Source organism: Candida albicans, chromosome 4, assembly GCF_000182965.3.
Source record: "Candida albicans SC5314 chromosome 4, complete sequence".
NCBI lineage: Eukaryota > Fungi > Ascomycota > Pichiomycetes > Serinales > Debaryomycetaceae > Candida > Candida albicans.
In genome coordinates this window covers 555,817-579,136 of record NC_032092.1, presented here as the reverse complement: position 1 = coordinate 579,136, position 23,320 = coordinate 555,817, and the positions used below count along the sequence as shown (strand labels likewise).

Sequence of the window (23,320 nt, the reverse complement as noted above, 5' to 3'; positions counted from 1 at the left end):
ATCATGTCATTAACAATCACCAAGGATAATATTTTCCCTAAAGGATATCGTGGAAGATTAACTGAAGGAGTAACATACGATGAAAGAAATAACACCTTATTATGGGTCGATATAATTCAAGGTGAAGTTCATCGAGTATTTCTAGATAATACCAACATCAATACCAACACTAGTTCTTCTTCTCATGAAACTTTGAAATGGGATTCATCAAATGAATCAATTGGTGCTATTTGTTTAACCAATGATCCTAATAAACTTATCATTTGTAGTAAATATGGTCTTGCTTATGGAGATTTCTCGAGTTCCACCATTGAATATTTTTTCAAATATCCTCATACCACTAATCCTGATGAAAAATTACGATTAAGATCAAATGATGGGATTATTGATCCATGGGGGAATTTATGGATTGGCGTAATGAATGATTTCCCTATTGGTGCTAAAGAAGGTATTCAACCCGAAGGTAAATTATATCGAATTGGGTTTAGCAAAGAATCCAACAAATTAACCTGTGATGTAATGATTGAAAATAGTTTAATTCTGAATGGATTATGTTTTAATAATCAAGGTGATGAATTTTATTGGACTGATTCATTAACATTTAAAATTTGGAAATATGATTATGATAAAACTACTAATAAATTAACAAATAAATCAGTATTTATTGATTTAAAACAATTTTATCCTGATGTTGAACAACCTGAACCTGATGGTTTAGTAATGACTAATAATGGTGAAATTTATACTTGTGTTTTCAGTACCGGGACAATTTTACACGTTGATAATCAAGGGAAAGAAATTGAACGAATTAAAATTGCTGCCAAAAGACCAACTTGTGTTACAATTGGTAGTGGGATTAAAAATAATGAAATGTTTGTAACTACAGGACATTTGAAATTGGATGATGAAAAAGCTACAATTGATGCTATAAATTTAGATGGTGATTTAGGGGGATTTCTTTTTAAATTAAAAGTTGATAAAGATTTAAATGGACAAAAGAAGAATATTTGGGGTGGTAAAGTTTAAGGAGGGGGGGAGTTGTTTTGCATTTAAATGGTGATGTTGTCTTTGCTGAAATATATGTACTTCACAAGTATTGCTAGTTAATAAAACTCATGTAGTAGGCTTGATTAACTTGAACCAAGAACTAATCACTGTGTATAAAGGTAAGCTTTTCAATTACATTGAAACTGAACGTGTCAGTTTGTGTTTTGTACCTGTTTCTGTACTGTGAACCAGTTACTCACTTCTCTATAATTCTTTCATAGTCCATCTAAGATTGTGTTCGATACGAGAACCCCAATTAATAGACCACATGAACTGTAAGTAAATGCACAACCAATTACATTCACTTGATAAATCGAAATATATCCCCCCCTCTTGCTCCTCAATTCATCAATTCAAGACATCTTTGAACAAATTCTTCAACTAATTCATTTTGTTCAATTCCACCAATTCTTAAATCATTGAGTTTTAAATTTGCAATATCTAATTTTTGTTCAATATTACTATTTTTAGGAGTAAAAGTGGGATCAATTAAAATTTTGATGATTGAAAGTAAATGAAATTGTAAACTTGGTTGATTTAATAAATATTTAATTTGATCATCTTGTAATAATTTCAGAAATCTGTCATCCCCAGGGGTGGTAGTAGTGGTAGTAGTGGTTTGCTGTTGCTGTTGTGGTGGTTGAGATGTTGTGTCGGTTACTGTCGGGAGATAATCATGAGTATGGATTTCTGATTTATAACAAGTTAATGAACAATAAGCAATTGAACATTTAGGACATTTATATTTTGATTGTTCTACTTGGCATATTCCACATAACACCGCCATATTAAAATACCGAATTCAAAAGAAATAGTCTAGGTATGAATAAAGTTGTATAGTGATTTGCAGATGTTTGTGACTCAGTGATCTAACTCATCGCAGAATTACAAATTATAGTTGAAGAGCTATTTTCACAAGTCGTGTGAATCGACACTATATTTTCTACGCACTAAAAAGTAGTAGTAGTGATGTCACCTACTGTTATAATTTTTAAAATTGAGTTAAATTGATTGAAAGTACAATAACCAAAATAACAATAGGTTAGGGGAAGTAGTGAAGGACGAGGATAGAGTTAGCGAAGAATAAATTGCAACAGCGTTTGGTAAAAATCCAATAACAAGAACTACTACACCAAGAAGGAGGAGATAAGAAATTATGAACACTCACAAACAAAACAAACTTATGAAGCTTGATTGTTGCCGTTTATTCGCCTGGCATTGAAAGTAATATACCTTAAAATTAACTTCGCCTAACCAAGAAAGTAAACACACACTTAGCAGAAAGGCAACGCACAAATTTGATAAGAGAAAAGGAAAAGGACCTATTGTTAATTCTTTTTTTTCATGTCATATCAAAAAAGGGTATTCATTCATAGCAATTATTGTAAGTGTCAAATATTGATTAATAGCTATTGTTTGTTGAATATGTGATATCTGGTTTTATTTCTTGAGTTTTTAGTCAAGTTGATCACTTGACAACAACAAGAACTCATACATGTAAACTCTCTAATAACTTTTTGGTTGCTTATTTCGTTGTTTTTGTTTTTTTTTTGGTTACCCCAGAATTAAAAAAAATGGAACAAAGAAAGTCAAATCCGTCGTCTTACAGACAACAAGAAAAAGAGCTTGTACGTTAGTTAGTTAGTTATTTGCGTTACATACATACAAGTTGTGAAATCCATGACCATTAGACAACAACAACAACAACAACAAGAAACTAAAAAGTATAGCCAATAAACAAAAAAGTATCACAGACTAAGAGTTTAACTGAAAACAATTGAGATAATAAAATGGCAAATCATTACCATCATATGATTTGTTAGGAGCCTTGGTGTGATTCATTTTTTTTTTTTTTTGTTTTTGTTTTTGAGCCATTATTTAAGTTAGCTGGACCTGAAGTTTTAAGGTGATAAGCATAAATTAGTGAAAACTCTCTTTTTTATACTTCTTTGTTTTTGTCTTAGCTGCAAATCACAAATCGAACCAGAATTTTTGAAATTACCTAAAAGCAATCAAATTGAAAAACCAAATAGTTAGTTAGTGGGTGAATGGGTTAATAATTTCCATACACCCACCCAAACGCCTCAGAAGAGAGAGTAGAATCTAAATGAGCGCCTAAAAAAAAATAAATTAAAGTTTACGTAAGCGTGAATTTGGTATTTCCAGCTGTTGTTGCTCATAACATTATTGTAAGCAATTCCAAATCAAATTATTGTCTAGTAGTGTTCAACAACAAACGACGAAACGAAATGAAACGAAACAAGACGAAAAAGCAAACGTATTGGTGTGCTGTTGTTGTTATTGTGTATGATAACCATTAACCAAAGCCTCTTTTACCGTTATATATCGAACCGAATTAATGCTAACCAAATTGTAAAGACGGAATCTGATAAGTTATTACTAGGTGTGTGGTCACATGACAAAAGAGAAACTAACCAAACACTTGTTGTATTACTAGTACGTATATGTGACGAACGCCAACAGACACAAAAATCCTAGTACGAATGTGTGTAGTTAAACGGAAATACAAAATTAATAGGGGGTATAAGAAAAGAAAGAATAAATAGCCGGTGGGTGGGTGCGTAGGTCCTTTTTTTTTTGTGTGTTTCGGATATGAGCGAATGAAACAATCACACTAACATAAAACATACCATTCAATAAGCACTGTGCCTCTTTTTTTCTTTCTGCCTATTCAATCTTACTCAAAGAAATGCAAAAAGCAAAAAGAGGAAAAGAGGAAAAGAATTTTAAATCGGAATAACACAAAATATTTAAAATCAGATAGTCATTTTTTGTGTATGCAGACTTTCAACAAAATGTGACAAAAAAAAATAAGTAGCTAGAAATTGTCTGGTGCGATTGTGTGTGTGTGTCGTGAAGAAAATAACAAATTCAAACAATACGATTGATCAATTTTATTTTAAAATCAGACATAAATAGCAGGTACAATATGCATAAGTATGTATATGTATTTTGAATGACGTTAAAAAACAAGACAACAAGACAAGAAGCGCTACTTTTCAAAAGATGAGCAATTTCCTTAACATTTAATATTATTTATTGTTGTTAGTTGGATAGTCAGGATTGTAACAGGTTCAAGGTGTGTTAGCGGCATTTTGTAAATCTTAAGAGAATGAAAGGTGTTTTTGGTTGGTTGGTTGGTTGACAAGTGGATTTCAAAAATACTGCTGTACATATTAACATATTACAAACATAGCCATGGCTAGGCCTGGGGTGGCCTGGCCAGGTCTGGTTTTCCGCTATTTAAGGGATTATAGTCTAGAACTAAACGAGTTGTTCCATGAATTTTATTCTAAGGATTTTTCTTAATTCAAATTGAGCTTTTGTCTCGACAGGAAAGAAAAATCAATTGGTAATTATGATCAATTTTTCAACTCGTCTATCTCTTCATCCCAAGTTATCAAGGTAATAAAGATATGACTAACCAATAATAAGATTGAGAAAAAGAATTTGTAAATCAAAGTATATGACAATACAAAACTATATTACTAGGGCGGAGATACCGCAAATTATCAACAACACCAGTACCACAACCACTATATAACCATATTCTGAAACGAAACAGAGTCATATGTGTTATTACCGTATATGTATATAAGGTTTATTCATGTAGATGTTTTATATTGTTTTTTGAGAGAGAGAAAAGTACAGTATTTCTCGTAGTGTGATCTATGTAACGTTGTCAAGTCGGTGATTGTTGCAACAACAACAGTACGAACAATAGAATATTGGAAAAAAAAAAAAAGAGAGGAAGAAAGAGAGTAATATCGGTATAACATGCCAGTTGAATAAACAATAATACGATTTTGTAATAATAATATATATAAAGGGAGTTTCTTATATTTTATGAGAACAAAGGAAATCAACTACCAACACAACCAACTAGCCAACTGAACTTCTCGTAATCAACAATCAAATATAATAAACAATAGCATCATTATTATTAAACCAAGAGAAAATAACGGTTTTTTTGATATTGTTACTCTTTGAATATGACTTTTTTGTTTTGTGTGTAAGTGCGTGATCTCATCTCGTCTTATGTATTAACTTAAACCCACATTATACACATTTACACACACACATTCCTATATATTCATTCATTTTATTATTATCGTTAATTTGGAACAAATCAGTATTGTTGTTTGAGTATTATATAGATTTTGTTGTTTTAATTTTGTACCCATTGAAAAAAAATAAAAAACTCATCGTCATGTTTATTCCCATAATTTGATTGTTATAAAATAAGCACTATTATTATTAAACTAGATACACGTGGGTGTGTATGTGTATGAGCTGATGACCAATGATTGAGAGAGAGATTGTGTATGAAATGTGTAAATGATGATGTGTGTGTAAGTTAAAATTTTGTAACAATGATAAGCCTTTGAAACTTACTAAGAAAAAGAGATTTTTTTAAACATACAACACACAAATTGCAGCCAAAAAAAATTCTCAATTTGCGATGGTAATGGGTGGTAATATCCATAGCAAAAATCATGGAAAGTATACTTTATCGTTTTTTCTTTACTAAATAGATATATGTTTCTAGAGTTACAACCTACTTGAAACTCGATTCCAAGACTACAAGTGTATCTAAAATATCATTATTCATATCTTCATTAATAAAAAAAAAGTATTCTCTATATATCCATACTATACTAAATAGTACTATTATTATAATATCCAAATTTCAATTTGTAAATGTTCATGTTACTCTATATATATATATATATGTCCTTTTTTGGTTTTAAAATAAATTAAATTGTTGTGAGTTAGCTTGTGGTTGCAATGGATAATATGGCATCATCATTGGTTGTTGATGTTGTTGTTGTTGTTGTTGAACATCAGCAGTAGCAACAGTAGAAGCTGCAGTAGTGACAACACTAGTAGAATTCATTCCAATAGACATACCATTAATAAGACTATTATTAGAATTACTACTACCACTATTCTGTGTAAATGAAGAAATAGATGAAATAGATTGCATTGATACTGGTGCTTGAACTGGCATTGGATCTAAATGTTGTTGCTGTGGTTGTGGTAATGGTAATGGTGGATATTGATATTGCATTGGTTGAGAAAAAGTAAATTCTTGTGATGGCAATAACACCATTGGTTGTTGTGGTTGTGGGTGTGGTGGTAAATAATAATGTGGTTGAACTTGGCCACTACTACCAGCTCCCATGACTCTTCTTCTTTTCAAACATACATGATAATTGTCATCATAATAAGGAGTTGATGGAGTTGATGGATGGTTTAAAGGTGATGAAAAAGTAGAAATATTATTCAATGGTGATGAGAAATTATTGTTGTTGTTATTATTGCTACTAATACTTCTTGCATGAGAATGTGTATGACTATGACCATGACCTTGTATATGATCTCTAACATGTACTACTGCTGGTGTTAATGAATAATTAGTGAATGGAGTAATAGTAGTATTGTTAGAATTGGCAACAACTTTATAATTGTTGTTAATTCCATTATAAGTTGTAGCTAACATTGTCATAGATGATGAAATTGGTGTTGATGGTAATGGTGAAAACACAAGATTAATATTATTAATAACGTTGGTTACTTGGTTAGTTGTAGTATTAGTTGTAGTGGGGATGTTTGTAGGATTGGTAATCATTACCAATTGTTTGAATTTATTCAATATTGTTTGATTAATACTAAAAATTTTAGAATTTGATAAAATTTTCCAAAATTTAGGATTAATGGCAATATCAAGAAATGATAATTTGAAATTCAATGATGATAAGAAATAATTTTCTAAATAATTCAATAATTTCAAATCAATATTAATCAATGGTTTGTTGTTAGTGATAGTGGTAGTGTTTAATGTGCTGTCAATAATAATTAACCAAGTTTTTAAAGTAAACGATTGATCATCAAAGGATTTATTAGATAATACCAATGATATTATGACATTATATATTAGCATGGAGTTGAATAATTCATTATCTTCTTCTTCTTCATCTTCTTCATCTAAAACATCAAAGCAGTAGTCGTGCAATAACACATTATTTGTGTGATAATGTTTATATAAATAATATAAACTAATCATTAAATTAGTTGCAGATAATTGAGAATCAAGAATCAATTTTTGAAGGAATTCCCCATATTTAGTATTAAATTGTTGGAAAGATTTAAATGATTGTTGGGTAGAAGTGGAAGTGGAGGTTGAGTTGTGGGATATTATGACCCATATGAATTTGATATAGCTACTAATATAAAATTGTTCCATATTATTGAGTGTTTGGTTTTGGTTTTGGTTTTGGTTTTTTTTGGCTGTAAAAAAAAAGTGTGCACGTATAAAAGCGGTTTTGATTAGATATAATAGTAGGCAACTTATATGTAAGTAAGTAGCAGAAAGTTGTTTCTAGGTTCAGCAAATTAAATTGAAGATAACAAAAAAAGGAATGGCAAATATAAAACTTAATCGGAATATTTGAAATGATTGTTAATTAGTTATATATATATAAGATATCTGTTATTAGGATGTATAAAATTTGTAGAAGAAATCAAGTAGTTTATATATTTCATACATCTGATTATTATGGTATTATAGATGTATAAATTTTGCATACAAAAATAGGGCAAGGTTCAAAGAGGGAAAAGATATTTTTAACAGCCAAAAAAGAAAAAAGTAGAACAAGAACAAGAACAAGAACAAGAACAATTTTAAATGCACATTCTCTTTTTATTTTTAATTTTGGTTAAAAAAGAAATGTTTTTAATAAATGAAAATTGTACAAAGTATTAATATATCACACATACAAATATACATAATACATATTCCAAAAGTGAAAGCAAATGTAAAAGCAAAAGCAAAAAAAGAAAGGAAAGGAACACTAAAAAACATAAAACAACAAGAGAGTATTAAAACCGAAATTACAATCATCAAATGTACATAAAAGAAGTTAAGACAATCAAATGAAATCACAAAATGAAAACAAAAAAAAAATAAAAAAACTAAATCCTCCCTCCCTTTCTCTGTTCATACTCATTTCTCAATCTCATATTCAGTTTAGTGTTAAGTAAAGTAAAGTACAGTACAGTAAGTAAGAATATGCTTCTCCTAAAAAAACCAAAAAAAAATTTTTAGTTCTTGCTTAAAAAAAAAATGTTTTACTGTGTCTGTCGGATGGATTAAATAGAAGAAAAAATGTCAGGTTTTTTTGTTAGTACTTTGTGGTTGTTAGTATATTGTACAGATACAAAAATAATATGTAAGAATACTATTTATGCAGAGTAGGTGCATAAACATATATAATAGGGGGGAGGGAAACAATAGCAAGAAAAGACAAGACAAGGCAAGACAAGAAGAAAAACTTACAAACTTACAAACTAAATAATACTACATAATAAATACACAAAATATTCGTAACAACACCCGCATTGAAACATCACTTTCAACAATCGACAATTAAAATACAATATATAGCAAAGAGTGATTAAAATTTTACTAATAATAAATTTTTTAGTTAGTTAGTGATCGATACAAAAATAAAAATTTTAAATTACAACAACAACTAATTATTATTTAATTTACTGCAAAAAAAAAAGAAGAGAGCAAGCATTTACAAAAGTGAAACGAATAGAGGCAGAATAGAAAGAAGAAGAATAGAAGAACGAACTAAATATGGAAATCACACCCCTAAACAAATGTACAACAAGTTAAAAAATAGTAAGAGAAAGAATTCAAGTTTGTACAACAGCAACAACAGCAACACCCACTTTCTACAACAATTTGGTTATCAGATGTTGTAGTGTGTGTTAAAGTAGTATAGGATTTAGAGTATGAGCGCAGGATGGGCACAGCAGAAGCAGCAGCAGCAGCATAATAACTTCAAAACACTGTGTTATATGAAACACAAGCAATAATAATTTTTAGGTTTTTCAATTTTTAAAATAAGCGCGCGTAAGAAATTTTCTTCCTTGATATAATAATAAGAAGCATTTTAATTAAGTTGTAAAGTTGGTTGGTTTTAAGTTTGTTTTTTTCTTTTTGGGTTATGAAGAACTTTTAAGAAGGAATTTCATTATTTTTTTTTTTGACTTTAGATTAAGATTGAAATTTTCACCAAAAAGTAATAGTAGTTCAGTCAATAAATAAATTAGTAACAAGTAGTAGCAGCAGTAGTAGTATCAATACTATATTGAAACAGAAATTAATTTTACATGCTTTGAAACTAAAACAGAAAAGAAAGAAAATAGATTGCAAAATTGAAATATTACTTAATTGATTAATTTAATTCATTGTACATGTTACAGGTCTAGAAGGAAGTAAGAAAAGGAGAAAAGAAGAGAAACAAGACTAACAACGATGATCGATGATGATGATGGGCATACAAAATTTCAGTTTGCACACAAAGTAACACAAAAACCAACGACAACACAATACTTAACATACATACTGAAATCAAGATATATATCATCATTAATTTGATTCTAACGGATAATAAAGAAAAGAAACAATATCTTCAAATGTGACTTATCGTCATGTAATTTCTCTATTCCGAATAGTTAGATCATTATTATTATTATTACTATTGTTGGTAGTATTCAATCAATCGTTTACTCTTCTTAACCAATCTATATGTGTCTAACATTAATAATAGCACTTACATGCTTCTGTATGCAGGCTAGCACCAAGTGACACGTAAAGACTACCAACCATTTTTCAAAAGGTGAAATGAAACAAAATAATAATAAGGAGAATTGTATTTGAGTTTAAAAAAAAATGTTAGAGAAAATATCTGTAAATCAAACCCCATTTCACTTTCAATCCCAAACTACTACAACAACTAATAATAATAATAAAATTATGAGGTTGGCTTGTACTTGAGTTTTGAAATATTTGGGTTTGATTGTACATTATTTTTTTTTTTGCATCATTCTTATTCTTATTTGTTATGTGTGTGTCGTGTACTTATTGTTACAAAATTATATTATTGTCTGAAAGTCGTCATTATTTCTTCTTCTTTGTCTGATTGAAAGAAGTACATACAATTACTTACTTTACTACTTTACACTCTTGTAGATCGTGTGTGTGAGAGTATGTGGGTAGGTGTGAGTGTGCATGTTCATAGACAACTTACACACAGTTTTACAATAGTGTAGATAATTTTTCAAAGTCTTGATTTACATAATAGATTGATTGGGATAATTGAAAAAAAAAATTACTTTAGACTTGCCTACTTGCTTGCTTTTGGTATTGTTTCTGATCAAATAAATTAAATCATTTTTTTTTCTGGTTTTATGCCAAAATCTGCCAAAAATCTCATCTTAGAATTAATATGGAATGATGAATGAATGAATGACGGTTGATGGTTGATCCATTTCCGCCTCAAACCTTAAAGCAACTAGTGTGAGCCCTTATGGCTATCGTCTAGTTTCTTTTAGTTGGTTAGGATTTCTTTTTTTTTATTTCCTTACATTATTATTACCTAATCCAAACAACAAAGAAGATATTATATTGTAGTAACTTGTTGAAGATTAGTAGTAGTTCTAAAATTTTAGTTGTAATTTTTAGATTCTATTTTAGTAAAGCAAATAGAAAACAGTCGATGATGAAAGAAAGAGCGAGTGTACTGTGTGTGATTGATCAATTGATTATGAAATCAAAAATTCTCAAAAGTTCGTAATTGAATCATTTTTCTTTATTGTCATTTGCAAACCATACATTATTATTGGATTTACAACAACAACAATAGGAATTGTAATTCTCTCTCTACCATACTCTAGACTAAACTAGACTACACTTTCCATTTTTTTTTAGTTTTTTTTGGCAACAATTGGTTGTTTGTTGTTTTTAATTTCATCAAGCACCGCCTGTTAAATTCTCTCTTATTAATTTCTTTGTCTCACTTACTTGGTGTATGCTTTCGTCATTTGAATTGAAAATCTCTTATCCTAAATATAAATTCTTTACAAACCACAAAGTAAGAAAACTTAAATTGAAAACATAGATAGATAGATTATGTGTGTGAATGATGATGATGATGGATAGGTCACTAAGAAATCAAGATTTAAAAAAAGGAATTGCAATAATAATAACCGAATAAAAAATCAAGACAGACAGAAATTTCAAAACAATCATGCAAAAGTAAAAGGAAGGAGAGAGATACTATTCTATTCAATTTTACAATTTTTAGGGGGATGCATGAAACTAAGGAGGTTTTTTTTTTTCAAGGTGCTTCTGTTGAAAAGTGGAATAGAGTGAAGAAGAAAAGTTAAAAATAACTCAAAAAAAAATAAAAAAAAAAGTAACTTTTCTGCTTTTTTTCATTTCCACTAACAAACTATCAAACTTCACCTTGTTGTTGTTGTTGTTGTTGTTGTTGTTGCTGTAATTGTTAGTGATGCAGGTAAGTGGTGCTCTTAACCCCCTTTTTTAAAAAACAGAATATTGAACTAAAAAAAAAATTAATTGATAATTCCATCCAGAAAATCAAAAATAAAAAAATGAAACAAAAATAAAAATAGTTACACCCAAAAAGTAAAAGTTTGTCTAAATTTGAATTCTATTATATCTATAATAGTTTCACAACCATTGATCATCAAATAAAAAATTCCACATTAAAAAGATCCTATAGACAATAATAATAGGTAGCTAGTAAGTACTAGTAACGCTCGAGAAAACTAAAAACTAAAAAAACTAAAAAACCAATTACAATAAGCCTGGCTGCATATACTATATGGGATGGGAAATATTTCCGTTTAATTCTGAATGATTATTTCCGGTACAACAAAAAAAAGTGTCTCCCCCAAAATCAAATCAAATCAAATGAATGCAAATTGAAATGCAACAAAAATTTGTATAGTAAAAACACATTATAATCGTTATTGTAATACTGTTACATTTGAAATCCCCCATTTTAGATAAAAATTTGTGTGTATAATACCCGTCATTTACAAGTAATGTCTAATACATGCTATTAAACCTTAATAAAATGAGATTGATGAGGCAAGCTGAACACACATTCTCTTTCCGCCTACAGCTAATATCTGGTTCTGTAACCTATCTCAGTATTATATTTACATCTTTTTTTTTGCAGGGCTTTGAATTTTGCAAATTCTTGGTGGTGGGAAATACAGAAATTAAAAATAGACGACAAAGAGAGAGAGAACAAGAAAAAAAAAATATGGCAACTTTGGGGGGAGCCCAATTTTTTTTTGCAGTCATTGCATTTTTATCTTCAAAACCCAAAAAACAAAATGATCGACAAAACTAAAACTAGAAAACAAGGCAAAAAGCCATAATGATAACTCTACATATCGGCCCATTTCTCATTTAACTCAACGCAATTATAAGCTAAACCTTTCAACAAGTGGATCAAGTAAGAATACTACTTGTTCTCCTTTACTTTTCTTTTTTTCTTGGTAGGAAGAAAGAATTAGTTATGGTTATGGTTATGAGAAACACCGACACACAATTTAGCCTGACAAAAAGGCAACAATTTTTACGATACAGTATTATTTGTCGCACTTACAGCAAAGGTTTTCTTTTTTTCTCCACTCGTTTGCTTTTTATTTTTGGCTTTGGGGGTGGGAGGAGGAGGTGGATGGTTATGGATATATGACGGAGAAAGAATAAGCAAATGAAAAACTCTAAAACATGCTTCACATATTACATTGACGTAGTGAATAATAAACATTTATTCAGTCAGTCACAGGATAAAGTGAAACCTCCAAGAATTAATTGTTGTGATATACGCTTTTTGAGAATGTTTGGTACAAAATAAGGCGCAATTGATTATCCGCAACCGCAACTCACCACTCACATACTCTCATTCCTTACATTGTCAACTTCTCGTGTATTTGAGTTGTTGTTGTGTTATCAACTACCATCACTATCAGTAATTTTATGAATATGTGTGTGTGACTTTACAACAATAATCGTTGTCAATTGATTCCTAAATGAAGGTTTTTCTTTTTCTAGAGTTTGTTCTTAACGCCCTCCCCACCCACTGCCCGCCTCTATCTCACACCCCATCCATCCCAATCCAACACATAAAATTATTATTATTATTGAGGGAGTTATGCATTTGTTAGTAATTTTTGCCGCCTCTTGGTAAACTAAACTATATCTAAAGTGCTTTTTACAATCCAAAACTCTGTTAATTATTGTATTCTATATTGCTTGTTTTTTAGTCTTTTTTTTTAATCACATGATGCTTAATAAACCCTAACTAACAAATCAATTGACTACTACAAAGTGTGTTTGGGTTTTCAATAATGCAACACCAACAATAATAATGGAACTTTTTTAGTGTTTTTTATTATTATTATATTTTTTTTTTAAATGTGATTATTTACATGTAACTGAAATAATACAAGAAAAAAAAAGAGAGAGTGGACTAGACTTAAACTAAGTGTATGTTTGATTGTTTAGAGAAGTTTACTTTACTCTACATTTTAGGGTTTTTTTAAAAATTGTAAATAATTAAAGTAATGAAATGAAAAAAAAAATATCCATTGGAAAAATGATTCCAATATGCAACCACTATAACCTCCCAACCCAACTAATTCAACTACACTTTCAAAAAATATCGCCATCTCCAAACTAGTTAATTTAATACTACAGTTCGATTCTACTTAAAAAGAGAAAACAATGAATTAACTCACCATTGTATATAATATAATATAGTTAGTTAGTTGGTTATTTGGGTTCTTGTTGTTACATGTCACAACATCTCATCTTCTTGGATTTGTTTGTTTAAAGTTTTTTTAGTCCTGTTTCATATCTAGTAATTTCATAGTAGCAGTGGTAGTAGTTTTAATGATGGAGATGATATGATGAGAAAAAATAGAGAATCAAAACTAAAACCATATTATTAGAAATGATGAGGACCACCATGTTGTTGTTGTTAGTTTTTCTCTTGTTTCTGCATATGTAATTAGGTAGGATTTAAACCACTCACTATTGGAATTTTGCAATAAGAATTAAGTGTTGTTTCTATGTGTTATTATTATATTCACCATGTGATGGTTTCTTAAAAGCCAAGTTATTAGCAATCAATTTACAATTTGGACTACCCTTTCTGGGTAAAAATATAAACACAGAATTGTTGGAAATGAATACTTGTCCAATCATACTGAACTCATTTACACGAATCAGTGTGTGAATGGATATTGTATAATGTAACTATTCTTTGCTAATACTAATTATTTTCTCTAAGTTTGATATAAACTAATAAAAAAAATATTATCTAAATGTATTATCTAATTATCAAAAGACTCACTAATTATTCATCAAAAATAATGAAAACTTTTTTGCAATTATTTTTAAGCAAAGAAAAAAGTTGTCTGCATTTTTAAGCGTATTTCTTTAGTTTTTGCATCTATTGTTGTCCTCAATAATAATAATACTTTGTAGTCATTTTTTTTTTCATACACCCTATTTTCAATTTAAGTAATGTCTAGACGGAGATTCTTTGATTTAGTTCCAAAGTTATACATTCCAGACGGATGTATGTTTCTTTAGTTAATTAATTGCTAAATACACTTTAGTTGTGGTAGTGTATTTCTTGTAAAAATCATTTGCTCTGCTGTAGTTTTCTTCTCCTATTTATTGAAATACGCGCTACCAATGAAAAAATAATGAGAGTGAGTCGACCAAATTACCATTAGTATTATTATTATTCAATGCATGAGAGTAACTATAATTATTATTCTTTCCCACGAAAAGCTAGTGTTAGTGGTAGCCGGTGTTATAATATTAGTGTTTTTTTTGGTCTCAGTTTGAATGTGTGTACTTGTTTGCGTGTGTGTTGAATTACAATTACCCTAGGATATCGGAATTAGCATAATGGTTCAGATAGAAATGATATTATTAAACTGAAAAAAAGAAATCATAACAAATCAGATCTTTGATTGGTTGCTACTAAACTAGTCTAGATTTGATAAGTGGAGAGTCTGATATATCACAAACAACTATATTATTAGGTGTTACATATAGTTTGTCAAAGGCAATATAGTTGTAGTGGCAGTGTAGTATTATTATAGATCTTACAGGTTGTAAGAAATAGCCATTGGAATCAATTCTCTTTGTTTGAGGTTTGAGAGAGAGGAATTAGAGATGCAAAATCAACTTATTTGCTGTTACAAAACCATTGACAAATTTTTTGATGATTATCTCCATTTCTTTTTTGTCATTACCGAAGATTACAAAGCATACATATTAGTCAACTATTAACGGAACTAGCAAGTAAGTAAGCAAGTATCCATTCTTTCCGATCAACTTTTACCGGCCCACATCTAATGTTTTTTTTTTTATCTTGATAATCTAGTTTTTGAGTAAGAATTTTTATAAAATCATCGTCAAAAATAACTAAGGCAACAACAACAATGACAATGCCAATTGTTAAAACAGTTTTTTTTGATTTGTGTCAGTTTAAAAACTCTTATTGTTAATTATCAAATGCAATGCATAGTTCACATTGTTCCTTTGTCTTCCCTGTTTGCTGTCGTTGTTACTGTACAGAATTCAAAATCTATGGATCATTAATTTGCTAAACTGGGGGTGGTAGTTGGAACTAAATAAGTTGAGATGAGATACTGGAGTGGGTTGGTAAGGGGGTGTAAAATGAAAAACACCTAAAAATATTCAATTCTATTGTTATTTCTGTTTTGTTTTGTTTGGGTATAGTTTTTCTTTTCAAGAGGTTGCAAATGACAACCCATTCATTATTATTATTTTCAACCGCTCTAAGAGACAATGTTAATGATTCACACTGGTTATTCATCAACCAGCAATATGGATTAAGAGGTATTTATTATTTCTGGGCGATTGTAGTAATGGTGATAGTGGTGCCATCATCATCAACATCACCATATTGAATGAACACAATCATTGAAATATAGTGGCTAAACACCCAATGAGACAAGATGAATGACGATTAGTAATAGCTAAAAGTTCCTGAATTAGTATAAAAAATTCCGTGTCTGTGTCGTCAGCTGTGAAAAAAACAAATGCGACACAAACCAAAATGAGAGATTTAATCGTCAATAATAACCGTAATAAAAAAGTTTAATGTCTGTCAAAATATCTTCTTTTGGTTTCTGACACGACACAACATTATACAACGTACTCCTACTAAATTGACAATTGTTGAAATTGCTATATGTACCTATCCTTCGTCAAACATCTATCTCATTATTTTCAGCTCTTTCTTTATCCAATTCAACAATTGATAAGCCTGCAAGATGTATAACAATTTTCTTGTAATTTGAAGCAATTATCACTATCTCGTGTTTCTCTTCTTCTTTTCTTTTTCTCCAGGCTTGCTGTCTTTCTCTGTTAGACCTGCCCTCCATGGATTTACTAATTTGCTTCTTCTGTTTTTTAGACGATGCTTGAAAATTTAAATCATGGTTTTACAATATTGTGCTTTTAATTGGCTAGTTGTTACGTGTTGGCAAACGTTCCTACTGGTTTCCCATTCATACGAGCTTTTTTAGGGAAGTTGAAGTGTTATTGTATATTTAAGTGCAATCTTAGTTAACATCTAGTGGTAACAATGTCAAACAACCGAGAAAGAGGACGATTATGAGTTTGTTGATACTGAGCATTCGATGATTTTGGTGCCATTCTCTTTTGGTTTGATAAATTCAAATAAATGTAGTTTTCGTATTAAGAGATAATTATTATCATGACTGCAAAAAAAAAGGAAAAGTCTGTATGGGGATCTATACAGGACTTTCAACGGTTCAACAATAGACAACACTAACTCCATCCATCCCGCCTACTTTGTTTTTGTATTTTCTTGAGAATAAGCTGTGTAGCAAATTGCAATTAACAGAAAACAAAACGAGGTACTGTTATAAAGCATTATGTATTTACCGTGAAGAATATTAAACAGTTTGCTTATTTTTGGCTGAAAGTGCCTGTACATAGCTTATATTAGAATTTTTTTGTAAAATTCATCTCTTTCTATTTTGTGTTTAGGAGCATGTTGCTTTAGATTTGTCCTACAATGACCAAAAATTGGTGGTTCAACAGATTCATTTTAATGTATAAACTAAAAAAAGACTTTAATTTATGTACTTACTAAAAAAATCATTCCTCAAAGAACAAAAGAACTTTTTTAATCACTTTATCATCATTCCTTTTTTTTTGCCGATTGTTGTTATTGATTTAGTTTCAAGTTTCAAGTTCTCTCTAAAAATCAGCATTTTGTTACTTGTTTGCTTGCTTGCTTGCTTACTTGGGTATCAGTTACTGGAATTCTAAATCTATTAGTTTTTGTCCTCCTTCATCTTCTAAGCAAAGTAGATAACACAAAATAGTAACCATCGTAGTCTTCTCCTTTTTTATCTTATCAGGAAACGTGGAACAACAATCCCCCCAATTCTTTTTTCATTTGATAAGTTAGTTTTGAAATTCCATGCTAATTCTGGATTCTCTATAGTATAGAATAGTTAGTTTCATGTGTAGGGGCAACAAACCCATAACCTTGCTCGCCAGAAGTTTGTTTTAATTTGTTTCAGTTTATTTTCTGGAATCGGTTTAGCAATAACCAAACGTTTACCAATAAGCAAAGTTCAAAACTATTGGAATTTCTTATTTTCCGACAGCAGTTTTTTTTTGTTTCCAGAGTTACACTAAAATTGAAAGAAAATCAATTATCAATTTCATCTATTCAAACACAAATGTGTCTTTCTTACAAAAGCAGTATTTTTTTCAGTTATAAACATTATTCGACTGAACATCCCAAGAATTATTTGCAATCACCTATATCAGCTGTTTGCATCTTACTCATTGAGATGGCTTTTTCACTAAATTCTTAAAAACGATCAGCGACGTTAGTTTTTTCACGGAAGTATGTCTTAAAATGATGTCAATATGTTTGCAACCGAAAAATTTAATGTAATATTGTACTATTTGTCCACAGCCATGACGAGTACCATAACATTCCTAATTTACTAACTTTAAACTCAAACTTTTCTAAAATAACTTCCCAGACGAGACAACAACTGAGCTTACTGGATACTATCCAAATTACAACGTCTAATAAAGTTCAAGTCACCAAAAAGTTAAATTATCATCAGCTTATGGAATTATAGCCACTGTTAACGCCACCATTATCCTCAACATATACAACACCTTCTTTCTGCTTAGCCCATTGTCATCGATCAACCAGTCTAGATTCAAAGTCTATTTTTCACAGTTAGATCTTCCATCACTGCCTCGTCTAGTTATAATTTGGTCTGATCTTACTAACTAACTTACTATATTCTACTGAAAAAAAACGTTTAAAACGAATGTGATTGAAACAATTGTGTGCCAGTGGCGGTGATGTCATGGAGTGTAATGTGTTCAAAAAGCTAATTCTTTTCAAAGGTGCACACAAAATAGACAATAAAGATTATGGTGAAATTTGCGTGTCGTGTGACAAGTACCGGTTATTGTTTGTTGTCTATTGTTGACGATGAACCTGACATAGTTATGCTACCACACCGGCTTCGCTTAGTCGGAACTGAATAACCGTACAATAGTATTAGAATTTTCTTTTATAAGCCGACAAAGATTTTGTCAAAATCACAATACGATTTCGCCTTGTTACGTGTTTATCGTGGCTGGCTAAAAAGGTGTTTTCCTATTTTCATATCGAATTATAGGACACTACATATATATTTGTATAAGATCAAGTAGGAGCAGCAGCAGGTACACCCCCCAAAAAAAGTAATGAATGACTAAGGATTACAATAGAGAATTTGCTGTGTATTTGAATGAAATTCAGAGCAACAAAGTGAAAAATTTTAATGAAGAGATTTCGCGCATCGCCACAAATTCTATTGTGTTTATTTCCGTATTTTACCTTTTTTTGCTTTACATCCGAAATGAGATTTTCCTTAATTGCTTTGCTTTGCCTGCTTTGGCTTGCTAAATTTCCAATGGATTGCAATATTTCGATGATCTTTAAAAAACCTGGCAAACTAATACAAGGCTAAGTCAAAGTAGAACAAAACAAACAGGGCTTTTCATGAAGTTATCAAACCATCTTCCCCAAAAAAAAATAATATCTAATGATAAAACTCTTCTTGTTCTTTTTACAAAACTTATTGTCTTTTTGAATTTATTTATATATTAAAAGTGAAAAGGTACCAAAATATTTCAACTTCTTTATAGATCAATCCTTTCTCCATCGAGACCCATCTTCAAGAATTTTCTGTTTAATTTTTTTTTCCCTTCTATTAAGTGAAATAGTTGCAAGTAAACCATTCCTCACTTTACATTATAAACAACTCCCTAAACTACAAATATGTCATCAAAACCACTTATTCGTTTCCAAGTGATACACTACTATCTCATTCCAATAATAGCACTAATAGTATGGTGGGGGATGTTAATCGCCATGTTGTCATGTTGGGGTGCCCAAGGCCGACCAATCTATTCATTTATGAACGGAGAATACCAAAACCCAGTATACATTTCCGATATCGGTGCCACTAATCTTCAACCATTATTCATCTCCTGTTCTGGTTTCCAGGCAATTTTCTTTGTTGGAACATTAATAATGGGATTTTATTTACGTTATAAGTCTGGTAAAATTCAACCATATATTTCGAAACATCAACCTCGTTTAGCCATTGCTAGTATAATTTGTGCTGCTATTGGACAATTGGGAATTGTGTTTGTTGCCATATTCAATACCAAGAATTTCCATCCCGTACACATTTCAATGGTGGGTGTGTTTATTGCCTTTTGCTTTTTAGCTTGTGTTTGTGATTTCACCATTTCATTTATATTTGGTACCAATCCTTCTAAATTAGATCCAGTTCATGATCAAGTGGTATTTGGCACTTCGAAATTTGCCAATTTATATTTTGTTTCATTCATGTTGAAATTAGTATGGTTATTTGCCGCAGTGGCATTTGCCATTTGTTTTGGGGTATATATGAAAAACGATCAAAATTCCAAATCAGCTATTTTTGAATGGTTAATTTCATTCTGGTATGGATTATTGTTGGTCATGTGGTCAATGGACTTGTTACCTAGTGCTTTAAGAAAATACAGATTCAAACATCCTGATATGTATCCTCGTTATGTCCAATACCATGGTAATGTCAATAATAATAAAGCCAACGATTATGAAAGTCAATGGATTAAAGATGCAAGAGAAGGTAATTCATCTTCAGAAATCGATGATAACCGGACTTATGTAGGTAATGGAGGTCCAATGTCTCCTAGATTGTCTTAGTAGTAATAGTAGTAATATTTGGTTAGCATATAGTTGTACATTCTCAATATAGATTGCATTTTTTTTGGTAAACTCATGAATAGGATTTATATTTATCTACGGTGTCCAAGTTGGTAGCGATTAACAGACTAATAAAGTTTGGTTTGTCTCTTACTACACATCACGTGACATTCTGTAAAGCCATTCTTTTTTTTTTTTCCATCAAAAAATTTTTATGTTTAGGCAAAAAAAACCCAGCCAACAAAAGCTTGGGTGATTATCTATCTCATCAATCGAATTAGTTGTGTGGCTTCAAATATTAAATACCCACTAACGAATAAACAAAATTTATATTCATAGATCAAAATCAATAATGGGAGTTATTGAAATCGAGTCAGAACAACAGTTCACTGAATTAACCAAAGCCGATCCATCCAAGTTGATTGCACTTTATTTCCATACACCATGGGCAGGACCTTGTAAAACCATGAATCAAGTATTCAAAACCTTAGCTGATTCCAAAGAATCAGATAATTCAATAATCTTTTTAAGTATAAATGCTGATGAGTTACCGGAAATCAGTGAAATCTTTGAAGTTAGTGCAGTTCCTTATTTCATATTGATTCGTAATCAAACCATATTGAAAGAATTATCAGGAGCTGATCCTAAAGAATTTATTCAAGCATTAAACCAATTTTCCAATAACACCAACAGCACTACTACCAGTAATAACGATAACGTCCAGGCATCAATCAACAGCACAACTGCCAATACCAATAGTAATAATACCACCACTAATGCTCCTGAAGTGGAGGAATCAGAGGAAGCATTAAATGAACGATTAAATAAATTAACTAAAGCTGCTCCAATCATGTTGTTTATGAAAGGTTCACCATCTTCACCACAATGTGGATTTTCTCGTCAATTAGTGGCAATTTTAAGAGAACATCAAGTTAGATTTGGATTTTTCGATATTTTAAAAGATGATTCAGTAAGACAAGGTTTAAAAAAATTCAGTGATTGGCCAACTTTCCCTCAATTATACATTAATGGTGAATTCCAAGGTGGATTGGATATCATCAAAGAAAGTATTGAAGATGATGAGAAATTCTTCGAACATGCTTTAGAAGCTTGATTTATTAAATGTCCTTGGAGATATTATTTGTATAATTTACTTTTGTCATTCTTTTTTTTTTTAGCTTTCTGAGAAACGAAAGACTTGTGTTAATACATATAATACATAGTACATACAAGTGTATTTATTTAAATCTATTTAGTTTATATTCAGACTTTACCTTGTGTTAAAAGTAATTCTAATTCGGAATCACTCAGAAACGCATCAGATTCATTATCCCCTATATCTCCAATATCTTCAAGATCATCATCTGATTCAATTGGATCACTCATATTATCCATGTCTTCATCGATCACTTCCGAATATTTCATATCCAGATCTAGATTTATTTTATTCTTAATGTCAATTTCAAATTGATCATATTCATAAGTTACCTCTCCTTCATCAATCGGTATTGTATCATCTGCATAAACTTCTTGAAATTTACCACCTAGTCGATTATATCTGTACCTTGTCTTTCTCTGAGAGTTATAAATTATTGGCATATAATATCCATCAATCAAATTTAAATCTTGAAATGATGTTTGTGGATTGAGATATCGACGATACGAACTGATTTGATTTTTAGTTTTATTCATCATTTTGATCATTTTTAAATGTCGAGGAAACTTCATTTTCAATTTGGATGGAGGCATAGATGTAGATCGACTAGTTGAAAGTTTTTGCGCTTTGCTTAGATTTATCCTAGTAGATCTTATACCAGTATCACCAAGTTTGATAATGTCATTAACACTCAAATCATCAACTATATTACTTGCCAATTTCAAATCATAATTAGAATCTTGATAAATGTGATAATTCTCTAGTAGTGACAAGTTCAACAAATCCATATTTTTCTCAGGAAACAGTTGTAGTACTTGTTCAATTGATTGATAGTCTATATCGTCCTTATCTAATGGGTCACTATCGTCATCGTTATTACCAATTTTCAGTCGATTTTTATTCACTTTAGAACTTGAATATATTATCTTCCCTATGGCATGAAACAAGTTAATTGAATTTTCTCGCATAAATGAATCGATTGAGATTCTATTAGTCAAAGATTGTTTAACATTTTTAATCCACATTTCAAGGTTAAATATAATGGAACGAATATCTCCAATTTGAAAAATCTCATCCAAAAATCTCATCAAAATTTGTTGATTAACAATTTTTAAAATTCCTTCTTGTTTAATTATCTTATTTATCGTTGGTTTCAAAAATCGGTTGGCAATACTGTTGAACTTAATATTTTCCACTTGAGTTAATCCCGTAATTTCTTTACCCAATAATGTATCCACCGTTAAATTATTTTCAATGCTATAACTAATCCTGAGATCATTGGAATCATATTCAATCTCACTTAGACATATAATCAAAGGTGGTAATGAAAATCCATTATCATCTTGATATATCCAATCCCTTATGGCATCTCGAAATTTCTTTAAAGTTTCCAAATGATATATATTTGGTAATTCTTCCACTAATATCACATTCTTGGATTTATATCGACAATCTTGTAAAAATTTCAAAAAATCTTCCAGTTCATCATATTCAACCACCACGGAATCAAAGGCATCACGTACAGTTATCAATTCTTCAGCTAGTAGTTTTACAGTGGTAGACTTTGAGGAGCCACTAGGTCCAGATAGCACCAATACTCTGGTGTTTGAAGTTTTATTGATCATTTTCATCATCGATTCTTTTACTTGTTTTAATTTTGTCGGATTAATACAGATTTCACTAGTGGTTTTCGGTCGATATTTATCTATCCATTGTTGATTGTTATTAATTGTGGTTTGTGATTTTTTGACTGGACTTGGTTGGATCGACCAATGCTCAAAAGACGAAGAGTCTTGTGAATCCGATGATATTTCATCAAAAGATGAGTTTATCTCCACTGGTTCATACTTTGGTTTTTTCCTCCTGGGTGGTACCATGACATTGA

The 23,320-nt window shown here is 30.4% G+C and overlaps 6 protein-coding genes across 6 annotated transcripts; 3 read left to right on the top strand and 3 right to left on the bottom strand. All coding sequences in view use genetic code 12, as the record gives it.

Annotated features, from left to right (window-relative positions):
• Positions 1-3: 3 nt before the first annotated feature.
• Positions 4-1,026, top strand: CGR1 (Cgr1p; the record flags this gene model as incomplete). Its single annotated transcript, XM_715379.2, has 1 exon — positions 4-1,026. The coding sequence occupies one exon, from the start codon at positions 4-6 to the stop codon at positions 1,024-1,026; it is 1,023 nt and encodes a 340-aa protein (XP_720472.2).
• Positions 1,027-1,387: 361 nt separating this feature from the next.
• HIT1 (Hit1p) lies at positions 1,388-1,834 on the bottom strand (the record flags this gene model as incomplete). The annotated part of the gene is made up of 1 exon (XM_715380.2): positions 1,388-1,834. One exon carries the CDS (start codon positions 1,832-1,834, stop codon positions 1,388-1,390), a length of 447 nt encoding a protein of 148 aa, XP_720473.2.
• A 3,981-nt stretch (positions 1,835-5,815) lies between these two features.
• CAALFM_C402740WA (uncharacterized protein) lies at positions 5,816-7,315 on the bottom strand (the record flags this gene model as incomplete). The annotated part of the gene is made up of 1 exon (XM_715381.2): positions 5,816-7,315. One exon carries the CDS (start codon positions 7,313-7,315, stop codon positions 5,816-5,818), a length of 1,500 nt encoding a protein of 499 aa, XP_720474.2.
• A 12,025-nt stretch (positions 7,316-19,340) lies between these two features.
• On the top strand, positions 19,341-20,279 carry CAALFM_C402720CA (uncharacterized protein; the record flags this gene model as incomplete). The annotated part of the gene is made up of 1 exon (XM_715383.2): positions 19,341-20,279. One exon carries the CDS (start codon positions 19,341-19,343, stop codon positions 20,277-20,279), a length of 939 nt encoding a protein of 312 aa, XP_720476.2.
• A 352-nt stretch (positions 20,280-20,631) lies between these two features.
• On the top strand, positions 20,632-21,393 carry GRX3 (monothiol glutaredoxin; the record flags this gene model as incomplete). The annotated part of the gene is made up of 1 exon (XM_715384.2): positions 20,632-21,393. One exon carries the CDS (start codon positions 20,632-20,634, stop codon positions 21,391-21,393), a length of 762 nt encoding a protein of 253 aa, XP_720477.1.
• Positions 21,394-21,542: 149 nt separating this feature from the next.
• On the bottom strand, positions 21,543-23,312 carry CAALFM_C402700WA (uncharacterized protein; the record flags this gene model as incomplete). Its single annotated transcript, XM_715385.2, has 1 exon — positions 21,543-23,312. One exon carries the CDS (start codon positions 23,310-23,312, stop codon positions 21,543-21,545), a length of 1,770 nt encoding a protein of 589 aa, XP_720478.1.
• Between the last annotated feature and the right edge of the window lie 8 nt (positions 23,313-23,320).